The following is a 14,547-nucleotide window of genomic DNA, read 5'->3' as shown; positions in this document are numbered from 1 at the left end:
CTATTCATCAGCTGGTGCGGTCGAAATGTCTGATACTGCTGTGCGATGCACATCGAGGTAGAGGCTAGCATTGACCCGCTCGGTGTAGGCGTACATTTCATGCCTGCCCAGTTTAGGGGCTAATGGGTGCAGTTAGCATCTCACATGTGGCTCGCTCAATGATCAAATAGCATTAATTCCACTGTGAATCATTTTGTATCCAAATCACTGATTCGAGTCAAATTGAGCATGCTCTAATGGCTTGATGAGATTTTTTTTTTTTTACAGCCTTAATACAGGGTTTGTGATTGTTGTTTGTTATGAATTTGTTTTATTTATAGGTTTTCTACAATCACAAGGCTGCATAAAATAACATTGAATTGATAAGTAATAGTTTTGGGGAGCAGGGAATTTTATAAAAATGTTAATCACATTATTACTAGATTTTATTTAACATGGTCATTTTCCGAGGATTCTGGATAATACTAAAAATATGTTGTATTTTCAAGGTTAAAAAACAAAAGGTTGATTTTTAGATAAGCTTAGGCTTCTTCCTACTCCTTTTCGAACAGTGTTTGTTGTTGTTTTTATTGTTTTTTTATTCTTTAAATTGTTCGACATAAAGATTAATTCATTCATTCATTCATTAGCCCAAATTAGCTACAGTATTTTTCACCTAAGGAACAGCGACACCCCGGTCAAGAAGGGCATTAATGCATCACCATTATGGATATTTGGCTTCATGTGCAGGCAGACATAAAAGCTGGTTAAAATGTCATATTTCAAAATGATAGACTAAATGAGAAGAGCGAGAGATAAAAGGATTGGGCTGAGAATAGAACCTTGGGGGACACCATTTGGAAATGGTGCAAAGGATGATTTATTAGACAGATAATGCTGATGCCCGCACACCGGTGCAATAACTGAGCATTTTAAATCCAAACTAAATTATAAAAATGTGATTACTGGACACAAACACTTGAAGTAGGCGTCCTCTGTTTTTGTTCGTTACTCTAACTCTTGAGTGCTTGGTGCGCCGCATGTGTTCAATCCACACAGTCACAAAAATTGGCTCGCATGGAGTCGACGACAAAAGGGTCTGCTTGAACTGCTGCATGCTGGAGGATGATGATATTTACATGGTCTATGGACCGACGTCCCCCCCTGCGGACATGTGAATGCAGAAAGGTCAAATTATTGGTGGAAAATGTTTTGAAATGATCTTGGTCTTGAAAATCTGGCATTTGAACAGTGGTGGGTGGACTGTATATATTACCTAGGCAAAGCACAAACATACGAGGGAAAAAGGTTAAGCTTTGATGTTAATGGAATGGCAGGAGACTCACAATTGCAGTTTTGGTGAAGCTTTCCACAGAGCCATTTTTTTTCCTAAATACCATTTTAGTTTTTTTTTTTGCAAGTGTTGTCAGTCATACATTTGATTTTCACTTAATGCTTTCGATTTTGTTGAAAAATCAGCATGCTGTGCAAACTGCACCAAGCCGATTCTCATTTTTGTGTCAAAACAGATCCCCCGCATGCGGCAGGCTTCCCTCCTGTTGGGGGAACAACCTTGAAAAAAAAAATACACGTACAAATTCTTCAATGTATTCAGCTGCAGCCGGGTTTTCGTACAATGGCAGCATGTGTTGGTCTGAGCTCCAGCCTGCGGGATTCTTGGACTACATTATGTATGCGTGTCCTCTAAGATGACAAAGATGGCATGATGCCCCTGTCTGTCAGACCCTGTGCTGCATTCCAATGGCCATTAATTGAGCACCTGCCCATCATCTCATCCCTGATTGATGACATAATTAGAATCGGGTCTGTTTGATGGAGAAGCCTGGCAAACTCTTCTGTCTGTTGGCCCTTGTGAGGATGTGAAGCCCAGGTCCCAGGAGGTTTGCTCTGTCACTAACCTTGCTTTAGCATGCGGAGGAGCGCGCCTACGCCTGCATGCATGTGTGGAGCCCCTCCTTAACAATGAACACAGTTTCAAGCTTGGGGAAGCTGATTAAATTAAAGTGCCTTGCAGGCAATCATGCCAAGGTCAAAGGGATGCTGTGCAAACTGCTTTTGGCACCAACTTTCCTCAGTTGTGTTGAGACGTTTATCAGCAGATGTGTGTGGTTTGGGCTTAGCGGCAGCCGAGCGGCCGAGGAACACGCGCGATTGAATTGTCATTGTTAATTTTGTTGCTTGCGTGTCAGCGAGAAAATTAACCTTCAACAATGGATTCGTTTATTTATTTTTCTTTCGTCTTCTCGCCACCGTGACTAAATGAGGATTTTCAAATATTGTATCCCGAATGTAATCAAACTAATTCAGGTGAAAATTAGCTCAAAACTTTCCACTAGTATTGAATGTCCTTCATGGAATGAATAGCTGAATTTTTTTTTATGAAAATTGAGCATCATCTCAAAGCCAAATAAGAACCACAAGCAAATTCATTTAAAAACCGAGTACTAAGAACATGGCAATTGTACATGACACTTTCGATTAAATAGAAACCTAGTAAATAAAACAGATATTCCCTTGATGTTTCACTGGTTGTAGCCTTTGTAAAGGCCAAAACTAACAAGGTTATGTTGTGAGTGCATGGAGACACTAATTTAGGGTTTGATGAGTCCAGATGGAAATTGTGGCCAGAGAATATCAAACACTGCTATGAATGGTGTAAGCCAAATAAAACACAACGTACTGGAAACATTGCGCTCTGCTGTTGTTGGGATGTTTCCATATAGCAGGCAGGCCTGGGGAGATTCTGGGAAAGGGGAGTTGGAGCCATTCAGCAAACTACAGACAAATGAAGTTGAGCAAGCATGCTCGGTGGAGGTTAAAGACGATAAACATGGATTCTGAAACTGTACAGCTGGTTTCTAGAATGGTTCAAGTCAGGATTTATGGAAAATGTTGACAAATTCATGGACGTGCAAGCAGCTTTGGGATTATCCAGTATTGGTGTTTATATTTTGCTTCAGTGTCATGGGATTAGTTCAAATGCATGGATGCAATCTTACAAATTCAAGTTGTCAAGATGGAAACTGGAGTTTGGTTGACAGCAAGCTCCGCCTTCCCAAAAATAAAACCATCCAGTGTTTCTATCCCACGCTGGTTCTGAACATGAACATAAAAATTAAATAATACATTAATTGGAATATGTGTGCCGCTCATGGCAATCTTAATTCACAACAGCTGCATCTGCTTGATCCGTCATTATACTACTTGGGCCTACTGGAATAACTAAGTAATGGGATTTTCTGTGGGCACTGTAGCCCCCTCTACAAAAAACAACTGATTACCGTATTTTCCGGACTATAAGGCGCACCGGAATACAAGGCGCACCTTCAATGAATTGCCCATTTTAAAACTTTGTCCTTATATAAGGTGCACCGGACTATAAAGCGCACCATTAATGCATCATGTCAGATTTTTAATCCAAATCATTTTCCATTTTATCTTTTTTATTTCAACTTCAGACGCAACAAATTATAATCACAAAATAATGATCCATAGTCTTTTCATGATTCATAGTCTTATAGTCTGGAAAATACGGTATGCATTTTGTTTGCAACTACTGACGATCAAATAGTAAAAGTCCCGATCGACCAATGAATAGCTGGTTCTGTTCCTCTGGGATGGACTCAGCGTTGGAGCACCCGAAGCCAAGCTTCAGCGCTATCATACGGTTAGCGTCGGAACATCACTGGTGTATGCAGCGTACGCTTAATTGGCAGTTCGAGACTCTGCTGGGCTGTCTGTGTTCCAAGTCATTAACATGTAATGTGCACTCAGGACATGGGCCCCATAAGAAATAGTCTTTCCTGCATAACATTTAAACAGCTTTGGGCCATAGTTTTCCCAGCTGTGAGACAAAAGACTTTCTGCTTTGTGTCTAAGGGGGTACTGGTTTTGCCCGATGAACTGTCACCACCTTTTCACCACCAGACCGTTCCTCAGCACAATCTCTGAGGATCTTGTTCTCATTTCAACTGCCCCTGTTTTTTGTCTTTGCCACTTCTCGCCAAGCACAAAGAGCGAGTGATCGGAGATTGAAAGCAGGCTAGTTGGTAACATACAGTAGCTGTTTAATTCAACGACATAGAATATCAATGAGATATTTAAGTGATGTGAATTTTAACTAGTTCTCTGGGCTTCTTTTATTTGAAGGGTTTATATCCCCTAAAAATTGACGCTGACTACCAACAATCACGATCGACGCCTTGCATTTCTGCGGTTACAGAAATTCAACTCCTTCTCCCCTTATATGGCAAAGTAGAGCATTCACAGCTCTTCAGAAGAAATAAAAATAAAACAAGGCAGCACACGAACAACCCAGACAGTAAGAACAGCAAAACATTCGAGGGCTCTTTAATCGTCTGCACTTTTTACTCCTCTGGATAGCCTTTGCCGAAAATATCCAAGGATAGCTGAAATAATGAAGGTAACATTGCATAACAAAGAAGATGGACCGGTGTTTTCTATTTCTTCATTTTCAATCGAATGGTCAGATAATTAGCAAGGTCTGCAAAAACTGGATTTCAATCCTGATTATTTGAATGAGGTATGTCAAAACATGGCGGCATAGAAAACATGCAAGAGAGAACCGGAGTTGCCTACCCATGATGTACCGTACTCACATTGTTCTTCTTTGCGACATAAAACAAACCTGACTTATTTGACCTTCTCACCATGTTGTATGAAATATTAAAAGTATATATATTTTTACCCTCGGAGGCAGGAGCTCAAGTTACGATCATTACAAGGAGTCTTTGGATGGTGCACCAGATGTGACTCCTCATAAGAAGCCATTTTCTGCCAATTCCTGGTCACCTGCTTCACCTTCTTGCCTTCACTATTCATCACCATCTTCATTCATTATAGGTCGTACCCAGGCGGTGAGTCTCGTCTCAAGGTCACAGCTGCTCTGTCCCACCAGGAATGGTGACTCCTCTGACCCACTGGCTCAACATATGGTGGTGTGACCAAGCTCTCGGAGGTCCAGAGACAGGAAGTTAAACTTTAATCCGGTCAGTTTTTAGGTAATTTGTTCCAAGTTTCTCTGATAGGAGGCACAAATACAAATATTTCAAGACTACCTCACAGCGAGAGCTGTGGATTTATTGCAAAGTTATTTTAAGAGGCCTTTATCTCAGTGCACATGCATAAACATTGACCAGACAGCTCGTCCGACTTGCTTTTGTGTAAGATTAATATTTTAACATTCTGAAAATTCACAGAACTGTTTTTAAGTAGCAGGAATCATTGTTGGGTAAGTAAGCCAAGACAATGAAGCAGCGTTGTTTCGATCTGGACCAAATACATCCAAGTGTTGGATAAAATATGAATTGATAAAAAGAAAAATCTTTATTCTTGTTGTGAAATAACAATTGGAAATGAAATAAAATGATGTTTCTTCCCTTTCAAATCTTTGACGACTTACAATGGAAATTCTGTCTTAAAAAAAAAACATTTTTATAGACTGATAAATCATCAGCAGACACTTCATGGAAAAATTGAATTACATCGAGAGAATCCATCTGAAAATACTTTTGGATTGTTGCCTATAATTAATATCATACGAGTAAGTCAATTTTTTAATCAAGTAAATTAATTCACTTGAGGATACTGTACAATCTAAAGTACTTTACAAAAACATTGCATTTGGAAGGACAATTTAATGATCAATTTGTTGTATAAAATGGTGAGCTATTGGATTGCATCGCTGTAAAACCGATGCTCAGGATAAAAGCTTCTCTGGAAAAAACAAAAACCATCCGAAAAACAACTTGCTGTTTGTAATTATCAAGCAGTCCAAACAAAGTATCATTTCAAGTGGCACCAATTTGTTCTTTTGATTGTGTTAACACCTGTAAATGCCTTATAGGTCTGAAAATCTTTCAGGCGGTAACACAACAGCTCTCAGTGTAAAACTCATTTTGTTACCAATTAAAACTAAGTACAGCTGGCGACTCACTTTTATGCATTGTAAAAAAAAGAAAACAGTGTTTTGGGGGCAAAGTTTCGAAACATGAGTTTGCGAACATTTCGTAAGTCAGCGGCTAGTGCGTTCAAACTATCAATATATATTATTCAACACAAAAAGAGCTATTTCGTTCTGCTTTTTCAATTGTTTCATGTAAATTATTTACAACATTGTTGTCAAAGCAACTCCGTTTCACACCGATCCCCGAACATGAACTGCTGCGCCAGTAATTAGTCATGTCACTCAAACATTCAGTTGCAATGCGGTAAACAAACTGAAAAATGATTAAAAGCAAAAACAACAAAGCCCTGTAGTCTACAATTTTGCAGACTAGAAACGGTTGGAAGGCCATATTGTTTATAAATCACTGTTGTCATGAATACCGGCTTTCAAAATATTGCATAAGTGTATAAAACGGAAAAAGCTTCTCTTCATTTTTATGTAAGCTAAGAGCAAGGTGATACCGATTTGATTGACTTAATGTTCGTGGCATTTGCCGTTGGCAGCAAATGGACAGAGAACCGCGGTGACCTAGTCGTGACATCCATTAGCCTAGCGGTGAAAATAGCGGCAGCGGCCTCACCTGTGTTCACGCTATAATTAAAGGCTTCTCGGCCCGCTATAAAATGTGACGAACAACAGAGTTAATCTTTTAAAGCAGCCACTTCACAATTTAGTCTATCAGACGTCCACGTTTGAAAATATGGAATTGCATCGTTTGATTTTTGAGCTGACACCTGTTCATAGAACATTTCAAAAGCAGAAAAATCACATTTCATTACGTAACGCGAGATGGGATCTGAAAAACAATGTCGTTCTCGCTTAGATAAAATAGAAGGCTCATTAAAGGGAAGATACAAAGTGTGCTGGCATTAATGTGTGGTGCTAGCAGATGTGTAGCTCATGATCAATTCTCTCTAAATTGTGCAGCGACAATTTAAACATCACACAATTAAAAGAGAGCATGTCTCTGGGGGATTACACTTGAAATTTGGGGAAAATTAAGATACCGTATTGGCCCGAATATAAGACGAGTTTTTTTTCATTGAAATAAAACTGAAAAAGGGGGGTCGTCTTAAAATCGGGGTCGTCTTATATTCGGGCCAATACGGTAGTATGATGAATTTGATGTGAATGTCAAACAATTTGGACTTTCTTACTGCATTAGCATAGATGTTTACATTAGCTTGAAAATATTTGTGACCAACCGAGGATTCCCTAAATGTTATTTTTACAATTGAGTTAATTTACGTACACCCTTTTACATATATATTTTTTTAAATGTTACCTAAAAATGCATATATAGTAAAAGAAGAAAATATGTAGGCAATTGGTGTCAATGGGAAAATATTCTAGAAATACAAATGGAATGGAATTAAATCTATTGTAATTCGTTTTACAATTTAAACCTGACCAAGAAAAATAATAATAACATCTAAATCAGGGTGGGACAAGAATGCCATGTCTTTATGTTTCTTGTAACTTGCTTACAAAAATATATAAAAACAGATCATTTGACATTTTTTGTATTTTGAGCATCATAGCAACGTCCTGTTTCTGGGATTCAGTGGGCTCGTATTGTTTTTTTTTTTTTATATAGTTTAGGAAGAATGGAATAGGCTTACTGTCGGATTTAGTTGTGCCATAAGAGTACAATGTTGGGGTGGCCTGGATTTTCTCCAGCTTTGTGCTAAGCTGTGGTGGCTACACTAATATTTCTTGAGCATCCCTTACAACAGAAAAAAAAAAGAGAAATTAATTCTCTGACCCATCATAGGTAGGCTGACACCGGCACAGAATACAAAATGTTAATAGGGAATGGTTCTCTGAATAAAATGGGAGTGAGCGCTCAAATCCAATGGCTCTTTTATTTAAAAAAAACAAAACAAAAAAACTTCACTTAAGTATGTACAGTTTGTGCAAAAACATTTAAAGGTTTCAAGGACTTTACATTGTAAGTTCAACCTCAAGGCACATACATGGAACAACAACATTTCAAGATGAGAAAAGAAATTCTTAACTTTGGTTCCGAAGAAACATCTCTGTGTGGGTTTTCTAACGTGATCAATGTGTCGCCATTTTACATGCGCTGTAATTTTTTTTGCAGCTAAAATCAATTTTCATAGATGCTTTCTATCACAACCACTGGGTGAACGATTGCTATCAAATATATTTGTAACGTCAAATGAACAAAATTAAAGAAGGTACAACATGCAAATTTGTGTTACTTGCTGATAAATATCTGCAGTGAAAGATTTGCCAACAGGAAGTGTAGTTAAAAAAAAAAAAAAAACACCCAATCAATCAGGAAAAAAAAAATAATAATAAAACAACACAAACCAACACTAGCAGTCAATTTGCATTCCATTTCATTTAATTCCATTTGTCTCAGCATTATGTTAATTGCTTTAACCGTGAATTAAATGAGGAGTAACGCTTTCTGCAAAACAACCACTAAAATGCTTCCCTAGCCTGGTTGAATCATTAACCACACCGTGTAGTAGCGCTGAAAGGTCTGGCAGTGTGGATGAAAAGTCTCATTAGCGAGTGTGAGTATGCGTGTTAGCGGCGTTGTTCCTATTGGCACCGTTATTGTCACCACCAAGGCCGAGTAAATGTGCTTTCATTCGGGCATTCTTGTTGCTGTCTCCTTAAATCTCATCTGTATATATATATTTAATTAATTCATCAATCCTGCATAAAAAGGTAAGGCAAATATGTCCGTGGGAGAAACCATATGGAAAAAAAAATAAATGGAAATGTTCTTTAAGCTTACGTGCAGGATATTATGATGAGTGGGTGCAGCATGTAGAGCAAACCACACAATGAATTTGTTGGTTCAGTGCTTTGTCAGCTGTTTTACGATTGTTAAAGCAGGGTAGGTCACAGGAACACTTGGTAACGTCTTCTGGGTGCGCTGATATGTTGATATTAGTAGAAAAAGTTCAACATAAAAGTGGAGAGGCTCTGATAACCACAGAAGATTGGGAAAAATAAAGCAAAATAATCAGATTGGTAATTTAAGTGTGGATTGTGCTATTTTTTTTTAGCTTATAATAATGGCACTCGATTCTGGACTTGATTAAAATGATCACCCTTGATTTTATGCAAGGCAAGAAATTGCTTTGGTTGAATGAGAAATATACATAAAAGCACTCAGTGAGATTTTAAATATTTAATAATGGAGCTGTGACAGTTGCAGTTTGCTACTCTATTGCTGGATTTCAAATACTATAATACATCAACTATAGAGTCTTTTTTTTTCAATAGTGGGGGAAGTTTTTGGGGCCTCACAAAGAGTTAACATGCCCAGCGTGAGTTAGGTGCAGCCGAGTGAAAGTAAAATGTGCATATTTTCTTTTTTTGGGAGGATTATAAGGAAAGAGTTGAGGGTGGGAACTCTTTAAGCTTGGCCCCCTCAAAATAAAATGATGTCAAATCAAATAGAGTCTTCTTAAGAAGTGCATAATGAAGACCTCTCGCTGGCACATGGCATGCAAAGCGCTGCTGCCTCAGTCCGTGAGCTGAAGGGCAAGGAAACTACTTTAATTGAGCACATGCTGGGATCTGAGATATTGGGACAGGGACAGGGAGGGAAGTAGAAGATGGCGGGTGAGACACATTCATTCCTCCCACCATGAAATCCGTAGGTCCAAAACAAAAGATTTCAGGAACGTAATTAAAAATAATGAGCACTTATTGCAAAAGTGCAATTGTTGTTACTTGCTAATTTTCAAAATGTATGAATAAATTATTACGGGCTGTCTTTGGAATACTCATCACATTGAAAAGCCCACTCAGACAAACCACAATGGTGAAAATCCATATTTTCGCCACAAAGCACGGAAGACACAATTAGTTTAAAATGATTCCACGTCATTGAAGAAAACCCAATGAGCAATAACATAACAATGCTGTCTGAAAAGAGTAATATCATCTGGGTTATGAAATTTGAGGGGATGGTCGTGAGCTGTGAGTCCCCCCCCCCCTTCTCCCTGTCTGCCCTTAGTTTCACACTATGCTGAAAGAAACTGCCCCCTTGTGGCCTCACTTGCTAAAACAATATGAAAGATATGAAGGTGTGGGGGGGGGCATTCTCTCGAGTCTAAGCACATTCATACACTGCATCGAGAGTAATCATTCTTTGTTGCTTATGTTCATGTTAATCAAGTTGCTTAGTGTGCAGAAGATGACAAATCCTATTTCAGAGTTTTCCAAAAAAGTGCCTCTTAACCGAGGCTCATCTTGGCTGGGTTAGAATAAACAAATTGAGCACAGACGATTTTAAGAGTTAAAAGCACTTTTGGGATTTCTCTGATAGGAAACAATCCAATCGCACTTCTTCTACAATCGCTCACAAGTGCCGCTATTGTTTCCATAGGGGTAAGCATAAAAAGGCAATTTTGTTTTATTTTTGCTTCTGTGGTTAGCAAAGTATCCCAGCCCTCAAAGTGCCCAACATTTTCCAAAGCTGACAGAATTTGCCAGAAGCTACACCCAGGTTGCCGTGATTGTACAAATCCGTGTTCATGTACAGTATTGACCATTTTAACAACTTTGAAAACCCTGCTGTTTATCAAAAACAAAAACAAACCAAAAAAAAACACTTGGGACTCCTTTTCCTATGAATAAAAAAGATAGCAGAGAATCCCACATTATTATCCACAGTATAAATTACATCATAGACAGAACTTGGAAATATATTGTACAGTTATATGTCACTATATTTTTTTTTTAGATATATTTTTCTGTTATTGTCTACACAAACTGTGTGTGTTGTACATATTGTCAATCGTTATTTTTTTTTTTTTTTGGAGTCTGTGGGTGCGCCACTGCGATATTTTACCACGGCATTACGTGTGGCAAAACTCCGTACTCGGTACGTTGCTGCTCTTGCAGTAGGCTAAGCTATTGTTACTGAGGTGACAGTCTCTAAATCCAATCCCTCCATTGGGTGTATAGATGGGCTGAATACGGAAATCTCCTTTGAGCAGCTGCTCGTTGTTTAGCGCCACTATCTGGAAACTGGTTTCAGTCATTTCAAGAATGGAGTTATCCTTCTTGGTTCCGGCTTCGCAGTAGTCATCTTTTCTACGACCTCGGTTGTATTTCCACTTGGTCGAAGATGACCGACTCTTCCGGTGCATGTGCCAACAAAACAGGCTGAGTAGTGTTATTAAGATGATCAGTACTGCTCCGCCTATGATGCCAGCCATTAACAATGTGGAATTAATACTCTCCTTTGGAGTTTGACCTGAACCAGGAGATTTAGTCGGCAAGGCTGACTTGGTCCTGGCCTCGGAGCATATTGTATCCTCCCCGGGCCTGTAGGAGTTATGGATGTCCAAAACGTGTACACAGATCCGGTACACGGACCGGGGTTCCAAATTGGTGAGGCTGATACGCCGTTGTCCCCCGCTCACAGTCCGTTCCTGCATCCCTTCATTTATTTGGCTTTGGCCCCGTTTAACCCAAGTGACTTTGTAGGCCGTGACGGTGAAATAAGAAGCCCAGCTCACCTCTATGTTCGAAGAGTTAACCACATGGAAGGAAATCTGAAGGGGATCCTCGTAAGGAGGTAGAGGCCCGGGAGGATTGTGATAGATTGGAGGAACGGGTGGAGAAGGCGAATCAAAGTAGTCGGGGATGGATGAGGTTATCAGTGTGGAGATCAGGGTGGTGAGAGGGGTGGTAGTGGGCGGAGGGGGAGGTGTAGAACGAAGTGTGGGCCACGGCGGTTGGTTGGTATCGACTGGGCATTCGATAATATCCAACGTGAGTTCACGGATCGCCATGCCGCGCACCCAGTCGGGACTCTGACACACGAAGCCTCGGGCGTTTATGGAGGAAGGCAATGACTTGAGCCACACCACAACCCATTTCACTGCACAGTCACAACGCCACGGGTTATTTCGCACAATGAGATGCCTTAAGCTTGACAGGCTGTCAAATACACCCTGGGTAAGAGTCTGAAGTTGGTTGCTGGAAATATCCAGCTTTTCCAGTCTATTTAAGTCCGCAAACGCAGCTATCGGGATCTGGTCTATCTGGTTCTCCTGCAGGCTGAGTTTGACCAACGACTGACTCGGTAAAAGGGGAGGAGGGAAGGTGAGCGAGTTACGGGCTAGCGCCAGTTCTCGGAGATTAACCAGTTCCTGGAAGGTGCCCGGCGCGATTCCCTCATCGGTCAGCAGGTTCCCGTCCAGCAGGAGGCGCTGTAGACGTGTCACATTCTGGAAGGCCTCCTCTGCGATGTTAGCGATTCGATTCTCATCCAAACGTAGCTCCTTCAAGTCCTCCGGGAGGCCGATGGGAACGCTGCTTAAGTGGTTCTTGGTGAGGAAGAGGAGTTTGAGGCTTAGTGCCTCCCTAAAGGCCCCTTCTTCCACCCCCACTGTGGAGATGGAGTTGTCATCAAGGTGCAACTCCTCTAATCGAGTCAACTGTGCTAGGGCTGCCCTGGAGATTGTTTGAATATTGTTCTCTTGGAGATGCAGTACTCTGGTGTTTTTGGGCAGATTGATGGGAAACTCATCCAGCTGGTTGCCATAGAGATACACAGTCTCCACAGAAGCCAGATTGTGAAGTTCCAAAGGAAAGCCAGCATTGTTGATCTGGTTGTTATGTAGGTAAAGTACATTGTAGCCCTCCTGTATCCCAAGAGGCACAGATGTCAGGCTGCGTTCGTTGCAGTACACAAATAATTTGTCGCAACGACACTCTTCTGGGCAAGAGGCACCAGGGCTGAATTGCATTTGAAGGCTAAGAATTACAGTCAACCAAAATTGTACGAATGAAGTCCAATCCTTATTCCAGGGTCCAGTCAGAAACTCCATAGTTGAAAATAATAATTAAAAAAAAAATTATAATAACTGGGAGGGATTAAAAGAAAGAAAAAAGGCGTATAAATAATAGAATAATCCAACAAATATTAAAGTCCACCATGGAGAGTCTGCTAATCGGTTGCTGGGGAATGATCAGGAAAATTCGGGAGTAATCCTGAACACGCGAGTCCTCCGATGAAGAGCTGTGGTCTCATTAGCGGTGGCCGGTCCTTTGACTGACTCCATCCATACTGAGACGTCACACCACAGCACGACTCTTCACAGGTTGCACCATGCAGAGCTCATCCAGGTCCCGTTTGAAGCCACGCGGCAGAGAATCACCGCAGGCTCCATTGGCCTGTCCGTCACACACTGCTGCTGTTCCCCGACTGGGGTAGAGTCCGAGGAGGGTGACATTTGGAACCAGAGACCTGTGGGAAAACAAAGAAACGCTAGTATTTTCAGGGTGGCCTGGTCACTCCCCACCCCAACCCCCCACAGCAAAACCACATCCAGTTCTTCCTCACTCACACACACAAGAATATTCTTTCAAACTGACTTTCAGTGATATAGAACACAATCATTGTTCATCTCGGTGTCAATTTATGCGATGTGCGATTGATAAAGAACCATCAGATAAATATTCAGAACAGCTCTTGCATATCCGGTATCACAAACATAAAGGAGGGTTTTGTCCTTTCGCACTCTGAGGGAACACAGACACACACGTTTGGATTTGCAGAGTTTTAGCAGAAAGATCATCGCTGCTTAGTTTGAAAACCAAAATACGGACATAAAAACAAGTGCTGCCTTTTTTTACTCCCACAGCAATGAGGAACACACATGCACACATCTCCGTTGACATACACAAGTTGTTAAATGGAAAAGGATTGTGAAATAATTTAGAACGTCCACCATGCAATAAATGATCAATACGGACTATTTTTCACAAGAGAGGTTTCGAGTCAAGCACAAGGCCACTGCATCACTGAGGAACACGGATCCATTATTCTAAGTTTTATGACCCATCAAACATTCCCCCCATATATGATTGAAAGATTCTGGTTGTCATCGGTTGCTTTCAGCTTCAGTGAGGCTCCACCCGGAGTCATTGATGGATAACACATAATTAAGAGAACTATGAATGTTAAGAACGTGAATGGCCATCCACGATTTTGCATTTGAGAATCTCCAAACTGGCTACCTGATATTAAATAATTATATTATTGATTATTTTAAGCATGGTAGGAAACCTTACTGCTCGATGAAGTGGAAATGATTCTGTTGAGATGCATGTAGAAACAATCCTTAGACATCCATCTGTGATCTACGTTTGGAGATTGCAACATTTAATCAAATAAGCAGCGGGGAGAGTAAGCAACCACGGTCAGCGATAAAACGGCCGAGGCAATTTCATCCATGTTATTACAGCAATCATAAAAAAAGTTACTAAAAAACAGAAGTTTGATAGATAAATGGATGTATTTTTCTTCCCTCCCCCCAAAAATAAATATTCCTCCCTCCCATCAGGTTTCTATCCCTCTCTTATTAAATTTCCAGGCTAGTAAGCACATATTCCCACCTCCAGATGAACGCTCTGATACGTGGTCAGGACAATCGGATTAGAAGTGGATTTACGGGGAGAAACGCAATTAAAAGTTGAAAACGGTGAAGGTATTTAAGAGGCGATAAGAGGCGGATCAGGCATACTTCAAAGGTTGCCCAGTGAGTGGTGTTCATTCGGATGGAATATTTCGA

General features: G+C 40.5%; 1 protein-coding gene across 8 annotated transcripts in view; it reads right to left on the bottom strand.

Annotated features, from left to right (window-relative positions):
- Positions 1 to 7,814: 7,814 nt before the first annotated feature.
- Positions 7,815 to 14,547, bottom strand: part of flrt2 (fibronectin leucine rich transmembrane protein 2) — a 69,034-nt gene continuing 62,301 nt past the window's right edge. For all 8 annotated transcript variants that reach the window (XM_088361717.1, XM_088361714.1, XM_088361722.1 and 5 more), the window contains one exon: positions 7,815 to 13,220. In XM_088361717.1, coding sequence (XP_088217843.1) covers positions 10,819 to 12,801 — 1,983 coding nt within the window. In that variant the 5' untranslated portion in view covers positions 12,802 to 13,220 and the 3' untranslated portion in view covers positions 7,815 to 10,818. The remainder of the gene's footprint in view (positions 13,221 to 14,547) is intronic.

The sequence above is a fragment of the Syngnathus floridae genome, chromosome 19 (assembly GCF_059516105.1).
Source record: "Syngnathus floridae isolate MCC-2025c chromosome 19, RoL_Sflo_1.0, whole genome shotgun sequence".
NCBI classification, from domain to species: domain Eukaryota; kingdom Metazoa; phylum Chordata; class Actinopteri; order Syngnathiformes; family Syngnathidae; genus Syngnathus; species Syngnathus floridae.
This window is presented reverse-complemented; position numbering and strand designations above follow the sequence as displayed.